This window comes from Hylobates moloch, unplaced genomic scaffold, assembly GCF_009828535.3.
Source record: "Hylobates moloch isolate HMO894 unplaced genomic scaffold, HMol_V3 SCAFFOLD_2, whole genome shotgun sequence".
NCBI lineage: Eukaryota > Metazoa > Chordata > Mammalia > Primates > Hylobatidae > Hylobates > Hylobates moloch.
The window spans coordinates 99,826,626-99,847,627 of record NW_026652277.1 but is presented as its reverse complement, the minus strand read 5'-3'; the positions used below and the strand labels follow the sequence as shown (position 1 = coordinate 99,847,627).

Below are 21,002 nucleotides of genomic sequence, written 5' to 3'. Positions count from 1 at the left end.
CCCTAGAGACTGATTTTAGTGAATGAATTATGTAGAAAATACCTTAAATAATTAATTAACATACTGAGAAAGATAGGGAAAACTATGAAATCATTTATTCTTCTAAGTTCTTACTGTAAACCTGGTTAGCATTTCCCCCCTGCCTGTTTCTCTAGCAACAAGGGCTGCCTACAGTGTGACATGTTTGGAGGTTCACTGGTAAACTTTTACAGTTGAGAATAATCTAACTAAATATAAAATAGTCTTCTAGTACAAGGGACACTTAAATCCTATGTACAATTTCAAGGATGTAGACTACAGACAGAAAGTGTAGCAGTTAAGAAGAAGGGTTAAATATTTGAAAATGTCATTAGTCTAAATGTGTGGTAAGAAATTGATCTGAAATAGGCTCTTCTTTCCTGTGGTATTTAGAACAGGGTAGACTGCTGAGCTAGATTAGAGGTAATCTGGGCTAGATACAGAGTAAAAACTAAAAGATCTCAGCAGGTGATTCCTAGTGACATGACATTGTGAAATGACAATGAAGACAAGCAAAAATTTTGTGAGGGGTTGCAACTTATTACAGAACAAATGGAAAAGCTAAGATCTGATATCCTGTCTTTATACTGTGTAACAGTTCTTACTATTGCAATTTCAAATTCAATTTATGACTCCTACCTCATTTTGAAGTGCTAAATGAGTTGGAAACTGAAAACCTCAGTAATCACAAAAAAACTGCCTTCCTTCTACCAATGTTAAAAAAAGTCTATAAAATGAGATAATAGGGAAAGATGGATTGAAAGGAAAGAATAAAGGAAAGAAACTCACCTCTGTTCACATGGGATACTGAGAATAATGATAATTTCTGAATGCTAAACAAATACATACCCTGTTTTAAGCTTGCTTAATATGGAAAAATTACTAATACGAATTGGGGTTGATTTCCTTAGTCTAGCTCAATTAGTTGAATAACACTAATTTACCCATTTGTTGCCCTAGTGCAGCGGTCTGCAAATGATAGCCCTTTCGCCAAATCCTGCCAGCCACCTATTTTGGTAAATAAAGTTTTATTGGAACACAACACAGTCATATCCATTTGTTTACATTTGGTCAGTGGCTGCATTCCTGCTACAATAGAAGAGTTAAGTTATTGCAACACAAAGTCTGATATTTGCTATCTGGCCCATTACAGAAAATGTTTGCTAGCCTCTACCTTGGAACATGGAGGCTGGTTAATGATGAATAAAAGCTATGAGAATAGCTAAAAGCATAGAAAGCAGATTCATTGAGATGGGGAAATTATTGACTTTCAGTGCATGATAAAATACATTTATATGTGCTTAGCTCCTAGTAAAATTAAGAATGAATTTAAAATTAGTATCTCAATAATTATTTACTGTAATGTCAGTGATGTAAGTTTCTAGTGTCGTGGTTGTATAGGGTATATTCCCAAACCTGATGCTCCTTTTAATTACTGTTTAACTTATTTAAAAACATATGGCTCAGAAAGGGGAAAGTGATTTAAATATTATCTGTTTAATTTACTAACCTTCCTATGCCCTTTTGGAAACAGCTTGTTTTAAGTCCATAGAGATTTGGATACTCAGAATAACCCTTCTGTATCACTTTCTAAACTGAATTTCACTACATGCAATTTGGACTTCTCTGAAATGAACAACCACAGGGGTTTGAAAATTCTAGTACAGATTTATAAAAAAATGAAAAAAGACTGGACACTGTCCAGAAACATGTGATGGTACTCAAAGCAGAATGACATTTGCTCAGTAAAGCTGCTGAAGTGTTAATTTCCTTAATACTTTTCAACATGAAATTTGTCTTCTTGTAAGCAGATTACATTCATAGACAGTGTAGGAACAGCACTTTACAGCAGTAAATTAGATCAACCAAGGTACAAAAATTAGTGATGATTTTGCTTACAAATATCCATTGTAACAGCATTTCATTTTGTGAACCCTAAGGTCTAACTCTACGGCACTGAAACTCTGTTCATTCACTACCCCACTCTTGTGTAGAGAGCCAATTTCTTTGGGGATTATCTCATACTATAACACTATTATTCTTTACTTATTGGGGAAAATAGGCATGCATTTTCAGGAGGTACAGATTAGAATGCTCAAGTGTGTGTGTGTGTGTGTGTGTGTGTGCGTGTTGAAAAATCTCTTTCTTAAGGTTCTCATATACCCCATTAGGAAGCATTCCCCAACCTTTCAATTAGAGTCCTGGCCTAGAACAATTAAACTGTGATGAGAAATTGTTATGTGCATTTCAAAGTAAAAACTTTATGCATACATGCTACAGTATTAAATCATCAGTACCTATGTATTTTGAGAGAAGCAAGCAGAGAGGTAAAAGGGCTTTCTTCCTGTCTCTGTAATAATCACGCTTTTATTCTGAACATAAACAGCCTATTACTTTGAAAGTAAAGTAATATAACTTGTAAGCCTATAAGGAATTTCATCAGGCCATCTTGTCCATCCTCCCTGAATCCAGAAAGGCTGAATATTAACACATCTTATTGAAATTGATATACTATTTTGAAAGCTGTCTTGCATCCAATTTCCTCTTTTGAGAAAATAGGAGGAAAGAGAAGGGAAGTTTAGAACTCTGCCTAGATGGGCTCAGGAGTGAGATCAGGTCAGATGGCATGGACTGAGGGAAAAAAACAGAGCCAAAGGGTGAGACGGACTGGAAGAGAGTTTAGAAGATTTTGGAGAAATCTACTTTATGATGTGCCAGCAGAAAGAAAGAGAACCTTTGGCTTCGGCTAACAACACAGATAGGAAGTGAGTTACCAAAATCATGAAGTCAGTTCAGATCCATTTTGTCAGAATCAGAATGAGGCTCACTCAGTAGCACAGGGTTTCTCTAAATTTCGTTGTTGGGAGAGTCTACACCGCTCCGTGTATTCCAAGTGTGAATATGCATCTGTCGAGGGACAGAGTCGGTCATGGTGATGGCCCTCTGTGTCCTACCTCTTTGAACTGTGTTCTTAATGAGCTGAAACTGCTTATGGTCTCATTGGGAGTCTATGTTCTCCTTCAGTACCTTTTCTGGTTCTCCTTTTTGGATTACTGCACAAACTGCTGCAGTGCTAGCTGTAGGGTTGGGTGTTGGTGGGAAGAGCAAAAGACAGCATTCTTATTCTGATAATCTCCTCCGTGGTCCTATAGCTCTCTGTTCTCTTGTATTAAACTTCTGATATACTACAGGCATCTCTTCTTAGGATCCTTTCAAGAATTAAAAAAAATTTGTTCTTCTGGAACTGGCCAACTCCAGTGTATTGTGTGTTGGAGTACACAAGGGGATTGCGGGAATATAAGTCATAGCTGCTATGGAGCAGCATGTCCTGTATGCAATGGTGTAAGTAGTAGTTTACAGGAGCTGAGCACCGGCAATCAAAATAGAAAGCATGTTGTTCATAAGATGTGAAGAAGTGTTATACTTAATGATACACAACTGATACATCTCCATGTGGCTAGGGACATCCGTGTATGTAAAGGGACATACAGATCTGGAAGTCTTTAAACAGTGCATGCCAAATCAGTTGAGCTTCCAGTAGAGAGATTTAGAAATGAGTGTGGAAGGTGAGATAATGTACATGATAAAGACTGATACATTTTTTGTGGGAAAATTTACCTTAAGTCCTGAAGAGCTGATAGAGCTTCCACGCTAGAATAAAAACTCTTTGTGTGTCTTGGATACACATCTTTGATTTACGAATACCTTGGCTCTTAGTTGGCTCTCAGGCAATGTTTGTTGGAATAAGTCTAAGAGGATCAATATATAAAGTATAAATAAATCTAGGACTGCTTATATATATATCCTGTTAGGAAGATTATCTTTATTGTTATTTTCAAATACATATTAAATAACTGAGATTGGAATTAATGTGATGTTCTTTAATTCATGCAGATAAGAGGTTTAATTTATTTAACATGTACTTGGCTTACAAAATATCAGAAAGTTAATGTCCTAAAATAAACCTTATCCTTACCTATTTCTCTGAGTTAGTAATGTTAGACGCTTTTCCAGGAAATGAGAGTGTATTAGTTTTCTATTCCTGAATAACAATATTAACACCAACTTAGCACCTTAAAAGAACATACTAACAGTTATCTCACAGTTTCCATGAGCCAAGTTTGGGCATGGATTCACTGGATTTTCTGCATAAGAATCTCACATTGCGGTAAAGGTATTGGATAGGTTGGAGGTCTCATCTCAAGGCTTGACTGGGGAAAGGGCCCATTTTCAAGCTCATGTGGTTGTTGGTAAAATTCAATTCTTTGCAGTTGTAAGAATGAGGGATTCAATATTTGCTGGTTGTCAGCCAGGGGACACCCTCAACTCTGCTTCTTGTTGGCAGGAGGCTGCCTCAGTGTCTTGTCACGTGGGCCTTCCCCAAACTGCTGCTTGCTTCCTCAAAGGCAGCAAAAGAGATAATCTCTTTGTAACATATAGCTTACACTTCTATGTAGTCTAATCCTGGAAGTGACGTCTCATCACCTTAGTTTATCAGATAGTCTGTTGGTTAAAATCAATTCACAGGTCTCACCCACAGTCAAGGAGGCAGGATCACACAAAGGCATGAGCAATAACAGGAGGGGGATTGCAGGGCCATAGTAGAGTATGTTCACCACACATAGGGAGGGAGAAAACACAATTCTTGTCACTTTTGTAATTTCATCAGTAATAAAGCCTCATGGAAAATATTTACTTAGGTTGAATAACACAAATATTTCAGACAGCAACAAAGTCAGTAGAGAAGGTTTTTTCCCGTTTCTATTTCACTTAATTCGACAGAATTGCAGGTTCTTCTGCAGGGTCTGAAGGTTGCCTTGCTAAATTATTTTTGCATTATTAGGTTTTGAAAAACAATTGGTATTAGTGGGTCCATTATAAAGCAAAATACTTATTGAGTAAAGCTTTGAGGAAAGTGATGATAGTCAAGGAGATATCTTCACTCTTAGCCCCCAGATTTACTCTCTTTTAGTTCTTTAAATCTGTATCTGTTGTACTTATGTTGAATAGGTCTATGTTGCTGTTATTCTACCAATGTATAAATGTGTATAAATTCACTGTGTAAGTCACATACTTACACAGTGAATCAGAAGCCAAATTTCTAGACACTGTAAGAAACTCTCTCTGACTTTTCCACTAACCATGGCTTTTTTTTTTTTCAAATTTATTACTGTCATTCTGCGATTGGTAAATATGTCACCTTGACTTTATCATATCTGTCCAGTCCTCTGTTTCTTGTCTTTGTGATTTGGTTCTTTCTCTCTCTCTCTTTTTTTATTTTCTATTCTAGTGATCACTATCAGAGCTTGTTTCTGTCTACCATTTTTAAATCCTGCTTCTTTGATAAAATTTCTCTCTTTTCTACACTGTGTACAGAGATGTTTATTTTTATGGAGTCATTATTGACTACTTTGATAGCTTGCCCCTTGAAAATATTGAGGTTAATTAATTAAAATATTTCCTGTGCAATTTGGTCAATTTTTCCTTGACTTGAATTATTGTAAGTTGTATCTGTTTTAGCTTCCATTCTGTCATTATTTGTAGCCCCCAAATAAAGAATTCTCAGATGACCGAAGAAAATCGGGAATATGTTTTACACTGTTCAAATGAGACTCCCTCAGGGTTGATTCAGTTAAGACATTTAAGTGGAGCAGAAAGTAATTTTAATTAAAATCTTCTTAAGTTTATAAGCATGATAAATCTGCTTCAAGAAGGAAAAAGGATATAGGATTGCAAATAAAAAGAGAAAACAGATATAGGTAATTTTTTCTTCACCTCTGATCTTGGCAATTTAAGCAGATTCTTTTTTGGCAGATGAATAAAAAACAAATGTAAAAATTAATAAATATATCAAAACCATCACCAATGAATAATAGCCTCTCATTCATATTTACAAAAAGCTGGAACACCTAGATAAAAACGTGGATTCATTTGAAATTGCCAAAACCAGGTCTAGTTACCTAGTTACTGTCAGAGTCTGAGACTCTCTTGTCACTTGAGCTACAATATACACATTTCTTTGGACAAACAAGAATTTACCACATGTGTGCATCGTTTAGGTGATGCACAGAAAAACTTGAGAATTCTGGACTTGTCATTTTCATCTCTCAGAGGACAATACTGCTGGCTTTTGTTGTTTTAAGAATTCGGAGTCATGTAACATAGGTTGGGAATCAGGAGACTAGTACTGACCTGATGCAGGTGCCATTGTTGCGGCACAGATGATGAGCACACCAAGGGACACGGCAGTTCTCAATATTCTTTCCACGTCGTGCTTCATCGATGATGAAGAATTCTTTGTTGTTTACTTGAAGGTCTAGAATGCAGCCCCTGAACCCATAAACAGGACCTGCTTTCTTATGAATTTGAACATTTGCAGGAATATGGCCAAGGAACATTGATTCAAAATATGCCTGTAGAAAAAGTAACAACAAAAAATATTATAGATTGTTGGCAGATTATGTGGAAAAGATGTAGGATGTTTGGTTCTGTAATTGGATGTGTTTTAATGTGTTTTTCTGTGTAAAAGAGGTTGCTATTGTTGGCTAGTTTCGTCACTTCTACTAGGTGGGGAGATAGACTGTTTTAGAAAATGGTCCTTTTTTACATCTCTTTTTTAGCTCTAACAATATCTAGTAATATTCAGCAGAAAAATAGACACTCAGCAAAACTTGCTGATTGATTACTTTGAATTTTTTTTTTGAGCTGATGTGTTTGCATTTTAGTGTAAACCTTACCAAATAATAACTAAAAAAGAAAATAAAGCCATGTTAACTAATTGTTTTTAGGGGTTGAATTGTGTTCCCTCCAAATTCATATATTGAAGTTCTAACCCCTAGTACCTCAGAATGTGACTTTATTTAAAAATAGGGTCATTGCAGATGTAATTCATTAAGATGAGGTCAATACTGGAATAAGGCAAACCTATAATCAAATAGGACCTTTTGGACATTTATAAGGACTTTTATAAGGACAATAGTCTTTTTAGGACTTTTATAAAGAAGCTTGGATACAGACCGACTGGCACACAGGAATATTGCCATGTGAACAAAAAGGCAGAGATCAGGGTGATGCATCTATGGGCTAAGGAACATCAAATATTGCCAACACCTTACCAAAAATGAGTTGAGAGGCATTTTCTTTCTCAAGTCATCATATGGAAAGAACCCTACAGTTCTTGAATTTCTAGTTTCCAGAGCTGTAAGAACTGTAAGACATTTCTGTGGTTTAAGCCACCCAGTTTGTGGTACTTTGCTATGGCAACCCTGACAAACTAATGTAATCATAATATATTATAAATATCCTAAAATATGAGCAAAATGTACAGTGCTTGCAAATGGTGCTTGGAAAATTGAAAATGTTACTGTTTCCTTTCTCCCAAATTTGAACATAAATATGCATGAGAAGTAGAATTTTGCTTGGGTAATATTCACTTCCTTAATTCGCCTTTTATTCCAAAATCAGATCAAGAAATGACTCTTGCTTTGAGAAGACACAAAGAAATCACATCATCTTATTGGGATTACTGGCTAGCCACATGCAGAAGATTGAAGCTGGTCCCCTTCTTACACTATATACAAAAAGCAGCACAAGATGGATTAAAGACTTAAATGTAAAACCCAAAACTATAAAAACCCTGGAAGACAATCTAGGCAATACCATCCTGGACATAGGAACAGGCAAAGATTTCATGACAAAGACACCAAAAGCAATTGCAACAAAAGCCAAAATTGACTAGTGGGATCTAATTAAACTTAAGAACTTCTGCACAGCAAAAAAATTGTCAGCAGAGTAAACAGACAACCTAAATAATGGGAGAAAATTTTTTGCAAACTATGCATCTTACAAAGGTATAATATCTAGCATGTACAAGGAATGTATACAAATTTACATGAGAAAAACAACCCCATTTGAAAGTGGGCAAAGGACATGAACAGACACTTTTCAAAAGAAGATATACATGTGGCCAAGAAGCATAAGAAAAAAAACTCAATATCACTGATCATTAGAGAAATGCAAATCAAAACCACAATGAGATACCATCTCACACCAGTCAGAAGGGTTACTTTTAAAAAGTAAAAAAATAACAGATGCTGGCTAGGTTGCAGAGAAAAAGGAACACTTATACACTGTCGGTGGGAATGTAAATTAGTTTAGCCATTGTGGAAAGCACTATGGTGATTCCTCAAAGAGCTAAAAGCAAAACTACCATTTGGCCCAGCAATTCCATTACTGGATATATACCCAAAGGAATATAAGTCATTCTACCATAAAGACACATGCACCTGAATGTTCATTTCAGCACTATTCATAATAGCAAAGATATGGAATCAACCTAAATGCCCATCAATGACAGATTGGATAAAGAAAATGTGGTACATATACACCATGGATGGAATAATATGCAGCCATAAAAAAGAATGAGATCATGTCTTTTGTGGACACATGGATGGAACTGGAGGCCATTATCCTCAGCAAACTAATGCAGGAACAGAAAACCAAATGCTGCATGATTCTCACTTATAAGTGGGAGCTAAATGATGGGAACTTATGAACACAAAGAAGGAAACAACAGACACTGGGGTCTGCTTGAGGGTAAAGGGTAGGAGGAGGTAGGGGAGCAGAAAAAATAACTATTAGGTGCTGGGCTTAATTCCCAGGTGATGAAATAATCTGTGCAACAAAACATCATGACATGGTGTACCCATGTAACAAACTTTCGCATGTACCCCCAAACCTAAAATAAAAGTTAAAAAACAAAAAAAAGAAGTCAGACTATCTTAAAGGCAACCAAACCATGTATAGAAAATTAGTAGAATAAAGAGACTCTGTAAAATTAGGCTGTTGATCTGCCTTTATTTGATCAATACGTCAGGGCCACATCTTACATGGGAGTTAGTTCTAAAGACGGCAAATAAGATGAATATTTCATTGAAGCTAAATTGTCTTTGGAAATCCTTTAGCCACCACATTGGAAACTAACATGCTTTCTCCAGATAATTCTAACGCAGCTACATATTTCCTCCAGCTTTGGAATAGCTTGCTGTTTTTTCAGTGCAGCTGTAGATAAAGCTGGCATTTCACGTCATGTTGTATACAAACTCTAGAACCCCCCAGTGTGTGGTGAGATGTACCACTGTCAGACACAAGAGGAAACTGATACTGAGTACAATAAATTCACTTCTCACATCTGATGTTCATTGCAGAGCTTATGTGCATTGACCAGAATGATGCTAAAATCACCTTACATGATTTAAGTTGCTGCTTGATTTCTACTTTCCCACCCTCAGCAACATATATAATTGAATTCTCATAATTTAGATGTACATAAAATGCAGATCCTCTCTGTAAGAATTTATGAGCTATAATTGAAGTCTAAATAATTTGGAAATAAGACCCTGCTCTTCAGGGCTGTTAGGCATATGGCAGGTAGATGCAGCAGCATTTGTGTGGGTGACATCTCTGATATCCCAATTCCCAAAACACACATTCACACCTCAAGCTGACATCTGAAACGTATTTAAATTGGTATTACAGATACAATAAAATGGAACACTGCCATTGCCAGAATTAAAAAACTAAAGCCAAATAATTAAGTTAGGGGTCTGGCGGGAGGACGGTGTGAGAGATGCCCAGCAATATTGCTTTACATTTATACTAATACGTGCTGTTTTCATGTGGGTGTACTTTTAGAGAGCAGAAACGTGTTTAATTCTAGGAAGAGCAAAGCATCTCCATGACCCATAACAGGTCAAACTAACTCTGTATTTGAGATATTGTTCTTTTTGAAAGACTGAATCTCTGCTCCTAAGGGAGTCTTTAATTTTTTTCCTGAGTATTTCTTCTTATTTAGGTCCCAGAGGGTGATTATCTTTGTGTATGTTATGGTGGAAGCTAAAAGTTTCAAGGTGTATCGATAGAGGTGTCACATAGCATAGGTGTATTTCTGTTTGTTTTCACATTCTACAAACTATTAGTAGATCTGTCTATCAGCTAAGTGATCCACTGTGAATACAATTGGGAACTATGATGAACTTTCAAGACTCTGCATCCAAAGGATGTCCTTCCTCTCACCGAGGATCTCTGACATCTTTGTGTATTGATCACACACCTGGAAAAGTGAACCTTTCACTGTTTTGACAAGTGTGCTGTTTTAGCACAAAACTGGTAGAGAATGGAAGAATACCCTCCTTTTCTGTCAGCAGTAGGAAGGTATGAAGGAAAGTCTATAGAGCTATCAATGATTGATTAGACCGTTAAAAAACACCCAAACAATGGAAGTTGATGGCTCTTGTATTTCTTCTGAGGTGAGGCTCGTGCTTAGTTGGAGTCCTGAAATGTCCAAAAAAGCAGATGCTGTTGGCTGCACATAGATAACCATTAAAATGGTCGACTTCTTCTATTCCCAGACTTTCAATTATCCAAGAGATGACTTTTGTGTGTATAATTATTCCTAAGGAGACAGGTCTTTAAAATAGGTCTTTTCTAATAATTCCTTGTGAATCAGACTATGAAGAATAAAGTCTGACACCAAGATATGATGTTACAAGATGAAAGTACAGAGAACAGACATGGACAATCAAGGAGGAATCATGAAAATAATAAAAAATATCAATGATAACTGAGGGAAAAGGACTCCATATCTGACAGGAGTGAAATGAACCCTCCTTTTCCTTTCAGAGTTTCTCTTTAAAGGAAGAATATAGTTATTCTTTTATGATACATATGAATAAAATAAGAAAATAGGCAAAGGGAAAGTAAAATTTAAAATCCATCAGGCAGGGGAGAGGGTAGATAAGAAGCTGTCCTATTTATTTTTTGTTTTGTTTTAATTTAAATTTAGATGTTGGAATACTGCATATCTTTCTGTAATGACATCTTGATTTAGTGTTTACTTTTATTTTGCATTCCCAATTCTGCAACTGAAGTTAAATACTTGTGTTAATAAAATATGGAGAGGTGATTATAAATATACTTTTCGGTTAAGATTAATTATCAGAGCGCACTTGTCTTTAAGATTATGATGACTTACAACGGAAACAAACTGGCTTTTATTTAAGAGTCATTACCATTTTTGGTTTTTAACATTACCTGAATCGTATGGAAACAAATTTAAAATCAGAAACATTAAGTTTTGGAATAAAGATGGATAAGAAATGTTGGATAAAGTGTTTCAGAAGGATTTATTGAAGTAACTTTTCACATGTTAAAAAAGCTTAAATTCTTAAAAATTGTTTAAGGGAAATAAGTGAAAAGGGATAAGAAATAACACCAGCAATATTTATCAAAATTCCCATTCTTTTGCAGTTAAAGGATCTCTCTCTCCCTCTCTTTCTCTTATTTTGCCTTAAAGTATAATAATCTGTGAGCATATGATCTCTTCTATGTTAATATATATTTTTATTTTTAGGACAGAGCCTTCACCCTGATTATCTTTGGATTCTTGGAGTCCATAGAAGTGCCTTGAAAATAGAAAGTTTTATACACTCTTTTTACAAATGACGTGAAATCCAATCCTGCTTTTCCTCAATCTCTTAGTTGTCTTTTAGGCCTCTTTCCCCGTGTTACGCTGCCTTAGAATCTTGATATTTTGCTAGATGCAGCACATGGGATGTCCTTACAAGATCCCACTCAGAATAAATGTTATGTTATTATTCTAATATACCCTTCTATATTATATATATATATATATATGGCATAGTGCATAGGACAGTAGCTCACACAAGGTTATTTCTTTAAAAATTTGATAAATATGAGTGGTGATTATTGATGTTGTGATCAATAATTCACAGTTAATATTTGATTCTTAAGGCTTTCTAGGCTAGGAAATGTTCTCAAAATAATATCTCCTCACCTTTTTGAAGGGACAACTGAACTTTAGAGAAGCAATCAATAAACTGAGTTGCTACATTGTGAACAGATTGATCTAGGGAAGTGTAAATAGAAAAGAGGTATGTGGGATTACTCTTGTCTATAAAGAAATTAAATATAATTTGGGGAATTAAATAATAAAAAAATCTGTTGCAAAATAATAACATACAGGTCAGCAAGATGGCAGAATAGGAAGCCCCAGACCCTCCTTCCCCTGTGGAGACACAGAAGCAACAAAAATACATGGACCGATTCCCTTTTTGAGGAATTTAGGAAACAGTTAAGAGGGTCACACATGTCAGGTGATTGTGAAGCCAGCTGTATCAAAGCTGTAAGAAAAATTTATGGCATTCATTCATTATAGACCCACTCCCCAACATAGCATGGCATAATGAAGAGAAAACTCCCAGCTCCCAGTTTTGCCTTGGGAAGAGAAATAGAAGACTAAAACATGTCCAGCATGCAGACTCTTTGGGTAGCTGTTTGAGTAATTGGCTTTTGTCTTTTCTGACTCAGGAAAGGATACCACATTGCGGATCACTGAGAACAAAGGTGATGGTTTGGACTAATATGCACTCATTCACCACAGTCCCTTGTCCTGGCTTGGCATGGGATCAGAGAAAATTCTCACCTTCCAGCTTCTCACTAGGGAGGTAAAGAATTAGGGCATGTGTCCAGTGTTATGGCTTTTTGGGGGCTTCTGTCTCACTAGTTTCTGTCTCACCTGTCTCAGAATGCTGATGCGACCTGGCTTACTCTCAATATCTGGGGACTGCTGTGAAAAAAAGAGTGTTGGGAGGCTTACTTCTGCTTCAAAGGACCCAGAATACAGAAGACAGAGGCTGATATAGCTTCATGGCCTCTCCCTCAGGAGGGAGTGGGTAAAAGAGTGGATCATGCACCCAATGTTCTGGCTTTTCAGAATGTTACAAGAGACTAATTTCTATCTCATTTGACTGAGAGTGCTAATGGGACTTGGCATACTCTAGAAGTCTGAGGGCTTCTGAGAATCAGAGAGATGGGCAGCTTGTGGCAGATCCAGAGAACCTGTAGTATCATATACAGAAAGTAAAGGGAGCAAGAGATTATGAGCTCCTGAAAAAAGAAACTGGAAAATCACTTTAATTGGGAGTCTGCAGGCACAAGTTCAGAGAAGACACATCCATAGGAAACACTGGAGAGGACCTCAGACTGACTGTTAAAGGTCTTTCCCTGTACAAAAAGCCAGTCCAAAAAGACTGGAAGAAGTGACTGTTTTATCAAATGTGTGGATTCCACCACAAAGTTAGAAAGCAAAGGAAGACAGACGAAAGCATGGCATAATCAAAGGAACAAAATAAATCTCCAGGAGACAACCCTTTAAAAAGAGATCTATATAAATTACCTGATAAAAAATTCAAAGTAACCATTTTGAAAATGTTCAGTGAGGACAGAAAAGTGATGCTGAACAAAATGAAAATATCAAAAAAGAGAGAAAATATGAAAGAGAACCAACCAAAAATTTTGGAGCTGAAAACTGTAATGCCTGAATTTAAAAATTCATTACAGAAGTTCAATGGCAGGCTTGGTCAAGCAGAAGAAAGAATCATAAAATTCAAAGACAGATCACTTGGATATCTCAAAAGGAGATGAGAGAAAGAAGAAAAAGCTTATTCATAGAAATAATGAATGAAAACTTCATAAACATGGGGAAGAAAATGGACACCCAGAATCAAGAAGCTGAAGTACTCCAACTGAAATGAACCCAAAAAAGTCCACTCTGAGACATACTATAGCCAAAAACAGAGAATTTTAAAAGATGCACAAAAAAGGCAACTTGTCATGTAAATGGGAGCTCCCATGAGACTATCAGTAGATTTTTTTCCACAGAGACCTTGCACATCAGAAGGGAAAGGGGTGATATATTTAAAGTGCTAAACATTTTTTAAAGGAACCTGCAAACCAAGAATACTGTATTTGCCAAAACTGTCCTTCAAGAATGAAGAAGACATAAAGACTTTCCCCATAAACAAAAACTGAGGGATTTAATCATTAGATCTTCCTTACAAGAAATGCTAAAGGAAGTTTTTCCAGTTGAAATAGAAGGATACTAGACAACAACACAAAAACTTCTGAAAGTATAAAGCTTGCTAAAAAAGGTAGATAAGTATACAAATATAGAATACTGTAATACTGTAATCATGGTGTGTAAATAACTTTTGGAATTTATTTATTTTCAGTTTGTGTTATTTTTTATTGTTGTATTGTTATTTTTATGTTTTTTATTCTGGAATATTTTCTTTTTAAAGATTTCAACTTATTTTAGATACAAGGGGTACATGTGCAGGTTTGTTACATGGATATATGGCATGCTAACTTAGGCATTTAGAAATTAAGGGCGAAAGTATAAAATAACTATAATTATAAAATATGTTAATGTACAAAATATAAAATGAGGTTATTTTTATGATTAATAACATAAAGTGTGTGTGTGTAGGAGCAATAATGGAATAGAGTTTTAGTATGTGATATTGAAGTTATTATTACCTTAAAATATACTGCTAAAGCTATAAGACATTTTGTGTAAGCTTCATGGCAACCATAAAAAATACTCATAGAAGATAAAAAAACAAAAAATGAAATCAAGTTATGTCACTAAAAAGTCAAAAAGGAAGAAATGAAGAAAGGAAATGAGGTACAAGAAAACTTGTCCTGCAAGAGATTCACTTTAGATTTAAGGATACACACAATCAGAAAGTGAAAGTATGGAAAAATATATTCCATGATCATATTGTTAGGCTTTGTGTCCCCACCCAAAATCTCATCTTAAATTGTAATCCCCTAAATCCCCATAATCCCCACATGTCAAGAGAAAGACCAGATCAAGGTAATTTAATCATGGGGATAGTTTTCCCACGCTGTTCTTGTGAAAGCAGCAGTTCTCTTGAGATCTGATGGTTTTATAAGTGTTTGGTTCCTCCTGCATTCATTCTCCTTCCTGCCACCTTGTAAAGCAGGAAGGAGAATGTAATAATACATTACATTACCAAGCTAGAAGATAACAATCACAGGATCATCTCAATAAATGCAAAATGTCATTTTATAAAATTTGAACTCTTTCATGAAAAAATACTCAGCAAATTAGGATTAGGAGGAAATTAATTCAACAGAATACACATCATACTCAATGGTGAACACCTAAAGCTTTTCCTTCAAGTTGAGGAACAAGATAAAGATGCCCACTCACTGCTTTTATTGAGCATAGTTCTGGAAGTCCTGGCTGGAGCAGTTAGGCAAAAGAAAAAAAAAGGAACAAAATGCATCCAAATAAGAAATAAAGAAGTAAAATTATCTTTGTTCACAGATGATATGATAATATACATAGAAAACCTTAATGGTGTCTCTGACATACATGCACACACACAAAAACTGTTAGAGCCAACAAATTTAGCAAAATTTCAGGATACGAAAATCAGCATTTTATATCATTTCCATAGATATATGGATCTATATATCATAGATATATGGAAATAATTACATTTCCATAGACTAACCATTAACTATCACAAGTAAGAAAACAGTTTTATCTATAATACATGAAAAAGGATAAAATAGCATCAGAATAAACTTAAGAGGGCAAAAAATGTGTAATTTAAAACTACAAAACATTCTTGAAAGAGAAGAAAGGCACAAATAAATAAGAAAGACATTTTACATTCATGGAGCATCAATAAAATGTCCATACTGTCCAAAGTAATCTACAGATTCAATACAATCCCTGCCAAAATTCCAAAGATATTTTTACAAAAATTGAAAAAACAATGCTGGAATTCATATGGCACCAAAGGATGCCAAATAGCCAAAACAATCTTGAGAAAGAATACAAAATGGGAGAGGTTCCCACTTCCTGACTTCACAGTATATTACAAAGCTATAGTAATCAAAAGTGTATGGTGCTGGCATAAAGAAATGTATAAACCAACGAAACATAAGAGGCTGTGAAAAATCCCATGGACACATGGTCAAATGATCTTTGAAAAGGGTGCCACAAATGCATGTGGAAAATAATCTTCAACAAATGGTCTTTGGAAAACTGGCTATTCACATGCAAAAGAATGTCATTTTATAATGAGCAAGCATTTGGCATATATCTGAAAGATATGTTGAGGTAGTAGAAAATTCAGAACCTAGCTGAGGTACAGTCACTGAAGGTGTCATAAAATGTAAAATATTCTATTCTCAACAAGTATGCTACACTGCTTTAATTTACAATATATAATTACATGGCATTAAAATTCTGATACATCAGTCCAGTGGCAAACCTTAAGTAGGAACAGATAAATATGTTCAACCTGCTTATGCAACAATTACTCTAATGGGAGTAGGAAATAGTGCATGTTCCCAAGGATTCTCATTATTTTAAGAATGTCCCAGGAATTCCTTGTTAGTCACAAGTCGATTCTCTTCCACTAGTAACTGAGAGATGAGAGACCCTGAAAGGCCTTGAATTCCTTTTTCACTAAGGCAGTTCCTGACAGGAGAGTTTCAGCAACATCTTGGATTGCAAACATTCTACTGACCATTATATTGACCATAATAACAAAAGAATGAAGACAAGTTCATATTCTAAGGAAGACTCCAGACCACTTTCCACAATATTTTCCACACAGTAGGAAACTATTTTCAAGAAGGTAACCCCTACTCATCATCAGGAATCAATTTCTTCAGCTCTATGATATTTTCAATGAATCAGTAAGACAATCAATAATATGTTTTCCTTTGTTTCTTCTGAAATCCCTTTATTATATAAGAAATTAATGGTATAATTTAAAAAGCAAGGATTTTGAAAACTGAAAAAATTAAATTGGATCTCTGTCTTACACTATACATAAAAATCTACTCAAAGTTGATTAAAGACTTAAACTTAACACCCAAACCATAAAACCCCTAGAGGAAAACATGGGGAAAATGCTTCATTAGTTTTGACAATGATTTCTTGGATATAACACCAAAAGCACAGGCAACAAAAGCAAAAATAGACAAGTGGGACTATGTCAAAATAAAAAGTTTCTGTGCAGCAAAGAAAACAATTAACAGAGTGAAAAGGAAACCTATAGAATGGGAGAAAATATTTGCAAGCCATATGTTTGATAAGGAGTTAATATCCAAAACATATAAGGAATTTCTACAACTCAATATCAATGAACAAACACACAAAGCAGACAAACAAAAACCCCAGTATAACCTGATTAAAAAATAGGCAGAAGACTTGAATAGACATTTTTCCAAATAAGACATACAAATGGCCAACAGGTATATGAAAAGATGCTCACCATCTCCAATCATGAGGGAAATGCAAATCAAAACCACAATGAGATATCACTTTATACTTGTTAGGATGGCTATTACCCAAACCAGAAAATAACAAGTCTTGGTGAGGATGTGGAGAAATGGGAATTTATGAGCACTGTTGGTCAGGATGTAAGATGATGCAGCCACTATAGAAAACAGTATGGGGGTTCCTCAAAAAATTAAAAATAGAACTACCATCTGATCTAGCAATACCATTTCTAGGTATTTATCCAAAAGAACTGGAAATAGGATATTGAAGAGATTATTTGCAGTTGGATGTTCATTGTAGCATTATTTGCATTATTCACATCATTCAATAGATAGAAACAACATAAATGACCATTAATGGATGAATGGATAAAGAAAATGTGGTATAGTATGATCTCACTTATATGTAGAATCTAAAAATGTTGAACTCATAGAAATAGAAAGTACAATGGTGATTGCAGAGGCTGGTCAGGGATGGGGATAGACAGAAAAAAGAAAAACATTGGTCAAAGGGTACAAAGTTCCAATTTGATAAGAAGAATAAATTTTGGTGATCTGTTGCACAGTATGGTGACTATAGTTAATAATAACATATTTAAAAACAACCAAATGAGAGGATTTTCAATTTCTTACCACAAAGAAATGATAAATATTTGAGGTAATGGATATGCTAATTTGCCGAATTTGATCATTCCACAAAGTGTACATGTATCAAAACACTATATTGTACCTCATAAATATATACTATTATTATCTGTCAATTAAAATATAATAAAAAAGGAAAATGATATATATGTAGATATTATGGAATAGTCAATTTTTTTTGTCTCCTTTATAACAAAATGTCATTGTACCTATAGTAACTATAGCGCTTTCCTAAGTCTTGAATCAATTCTAACAAACTTTTTTTTTTTATTATACTTTAAGTTTAGGGTACATGTGCACAACATGCAGGTTTGTTACATATAAATACATGTGCCATGTTGGTGTGCTGCACCCATTAACTCATCATTTAGCATTAGGTATATCTCCTAATGCTATCCCTCCCCTCTCCCCCCACTCCACAACAGGCCCCAGTGTGTAATGTTCCCCTTCCTGTGTCCATGTGTTCTCATTGTTCAGTTCCCACCTATGAGTGAGAACACGCGGTGTTTGGTTTTTTGTCCTTGCGATAGTTTACTGAGAATGATGGTTTCCAGTTTCATCCATGTCCCTACAAAGGACATGAACTCATCCTTTTTTATGGCTGCATAGTATTCCATGGTGTATATGTGCCACATTTTCTTAATCCAGTCTATCGTTGTTGGACACTTGGGTTGGTTCCAAGTCTTTGCTATTGTGAATAGTGCCACAATAAACATACGTGTGCATGTGTCTTTATAGCAGCATGATTTATAATCCTTTGGGTATATACCCAGTAATGGGATGGCTGGGTCAAATGGTATTTCTAGTTCTAGATCCCTGAGGAATCACCACACTGACTTCCACCATGGTTGAACTAGTTTACAGTCCCACCAACAGTGTAAAAGTGTTCCTATTTCTCCACATCCTCTCCAGCACCTGTTGTTTCCTGACTTTTCAAGGATTGCCATTCTAACTGGTGTGAAATGGTACCTCATTGTGGTTTTGATTTGCATTTCTCTGATGGCCAGTGATGATGAGCATTTTTTCATGTGTTTTTTCACCGTATAAATGTCTTCTTTTGAGAAGTGTCTGATCATATCCTTTGCCCACTTTTTGATGGGACTGTTTGTTTTTTTTCTTGTAAATTTGTTTGAGTTCATTGTAGATTCTGGATATTAGCCCTTTGTCAGATGAGTAGGTTGCAAAAATTTTCTCCCATTCTGTCGGTTGCCTGTTCACTCTGATGGCAGTTTCTTTTGCTGTGCAGAAGCTCTTTAGTTTAATGAGATCCCATTTGTCAATTTTGGCTTTTGTTGCTATTGCTTTTGGTGTTTTAGACATGAAGTCCTTGCCCATGCCTATGTCCTGAATGGTATTGCCTAGGTTTTCTTCTAGGGTTTTTATGATTTTATGTCTAACATGTAAGTCTTTAATCCATCTTGAATTAATTTTTGTATAAGGCATAAGGAAGGGAGCCAGTTTCAGCTTTCTACATATGGCTAGCCAGTTTTCCCAGCACCATTTATTAAATAGAGAATCCTTTCATCATTGCTTGTTTTTGTCAGGTTTGTCAAAGACCTGATAGTTGTAGATATGTGGCATTATTTCTGAGGGCTCTGTTCTGTTCCATTGGTCTATATCTCTGTTTTGGTACCAGTACCATGCTGTTTTGGTTACTGTAGGCTTGTAGTATAGTTTGAAGTCAGGTAGCGTGATGCCTCCAGTTTTGTCCTTTTGGCTCAGGATTGACTTGGCGATGTGGGCTCTTTTTTGGTTCCGTATGAACTTTAAAGTAGTTTTTTCCAATTCTGTGAAGAAAGTCATTGGTAGCTTGATGGAGGTGGCATTGAATCTATAAATTACCTTGGGCAGTATGGCCATTTTCATGATATTGATTCTTCCAACCCATAAGCATGGAATGTTCTTCCATTTGTTTGTATCCTCTTTGATTTCATTGAGCAGTGGTTTGTAGTTCTCCTTGAAGAGGTCCTTCACATCCCTTGTAAGTTGGATTCCTAGGTATTTTATTTTCTTTGAAGCAATTGTGAATGGGAGTTCACTCATGATTTGGCTCTGTGTTTGTCTGTTATTGGTGTATAAGAATGTTTGTGATTTTTGTACATTGATTTTGTATCCTGAGACTTTACTGAAGTTGCTTATCAGCTTGAGGAGATTTTGGGCTGAGACGACGGGGTTTTCTAGATATACAATCATGTCATCTGCAAACAGGGACAATTTGACTTCCTGTTTTCTTAATTGAATACTCTTTATTTCCTTCTCCTGCCTGATTGCCCTGGCCAGAACTTCCAACACTATGTTGAATAGGAGTGGTGAGAGAGGGCATCCCTGTCTTGTGCCCGTTTTCAGAGGGAATGCTTCCAGTTTTTGCCCATTCAGTATGATATTGGCTGTGGGTTTGTCATAGATAGCTCTTATTATTTTGAGATACGTCCCATCAATACCTAATTTATTGAGAGTTTTTAGCATGAAGGGCTGTTGAATTTTGTCAAAGGCCTTTTCTGCATCTATTGAGATAATCATGTGGTTTTTGTCTTTGGTTCTGTTTATATGTTGGATTACATTTATTGATTTCCATATGTTGAACCAGCCTTGAATCCCAGGGATGAAGCCCAATTAATCATGGTGGATGAGCTTTTTGATGTGCTGCTAGATTCAGTTTGCCAGTATTTTATTGAGGATTTTTGCATCAATGTTCATCAAGGATATTGGTCTAAAATTCTCTTTTTTGGTTATGTCTCTGCCAGGCTTTGGTTACAGGATGATGCTGGCCTCATAAAATGAGTTAGGGAGGATTCTCTCTTTTTCTATTGATTGGAATAGTTTCAGAAGGAATGGTACCAGCTCCTCTTTGTACCTCTGGTAGAATTCGGCTGTGAATCCATCTGGTCTTGGACTTTTTATGGTTGGTAAGCTATTGATTATTGCCTCAATTTCAGAACCTGTTATTGGTCTATTCAGAGATTCAGCTTCTTCCTGGTTTAGTCGTGGGAGGATGTATGTGTTGAGGAATTTATCCATTTCTTCTAGATTTTCTAGTTTAGTTGCATAGAAGTGTTTATGGTATTCTCTGATGGTTGTTTGTGTTTCTGTGGGATCTGTGGTGATATCCCCATTATCATTTTTTATTGCATCTATTTGATTCTTCTCTC

The 21,002-nt window shown here is 35.6% G+C and overlaps 1 protein-coding gene across 2 annotated transcripts in view; it reads right to left on the bottom strand.

Moving 5' to 3' along the window:
- The window catches only part of EYS (eyes shut homolog), a 2,056,951-nt gene that overhangs the window by 277,905 nt on the left and 1,758,044 nt on the right, over window positions 1-21,002 (bottom strand). For both annotated transcript variants that reach the window (XM_032154320.2, XM_032154329.2), the window contains exon 35: window positions 6,211-6,431. In XM_032154320.2, the coding sequence (XP_032010211.1) occupies window positions 6,211-6,431 (221 nt within the window). The remainder of the gene's footprint in view (window positions 1-6,210; window positions 6,432-21,002) is intronic.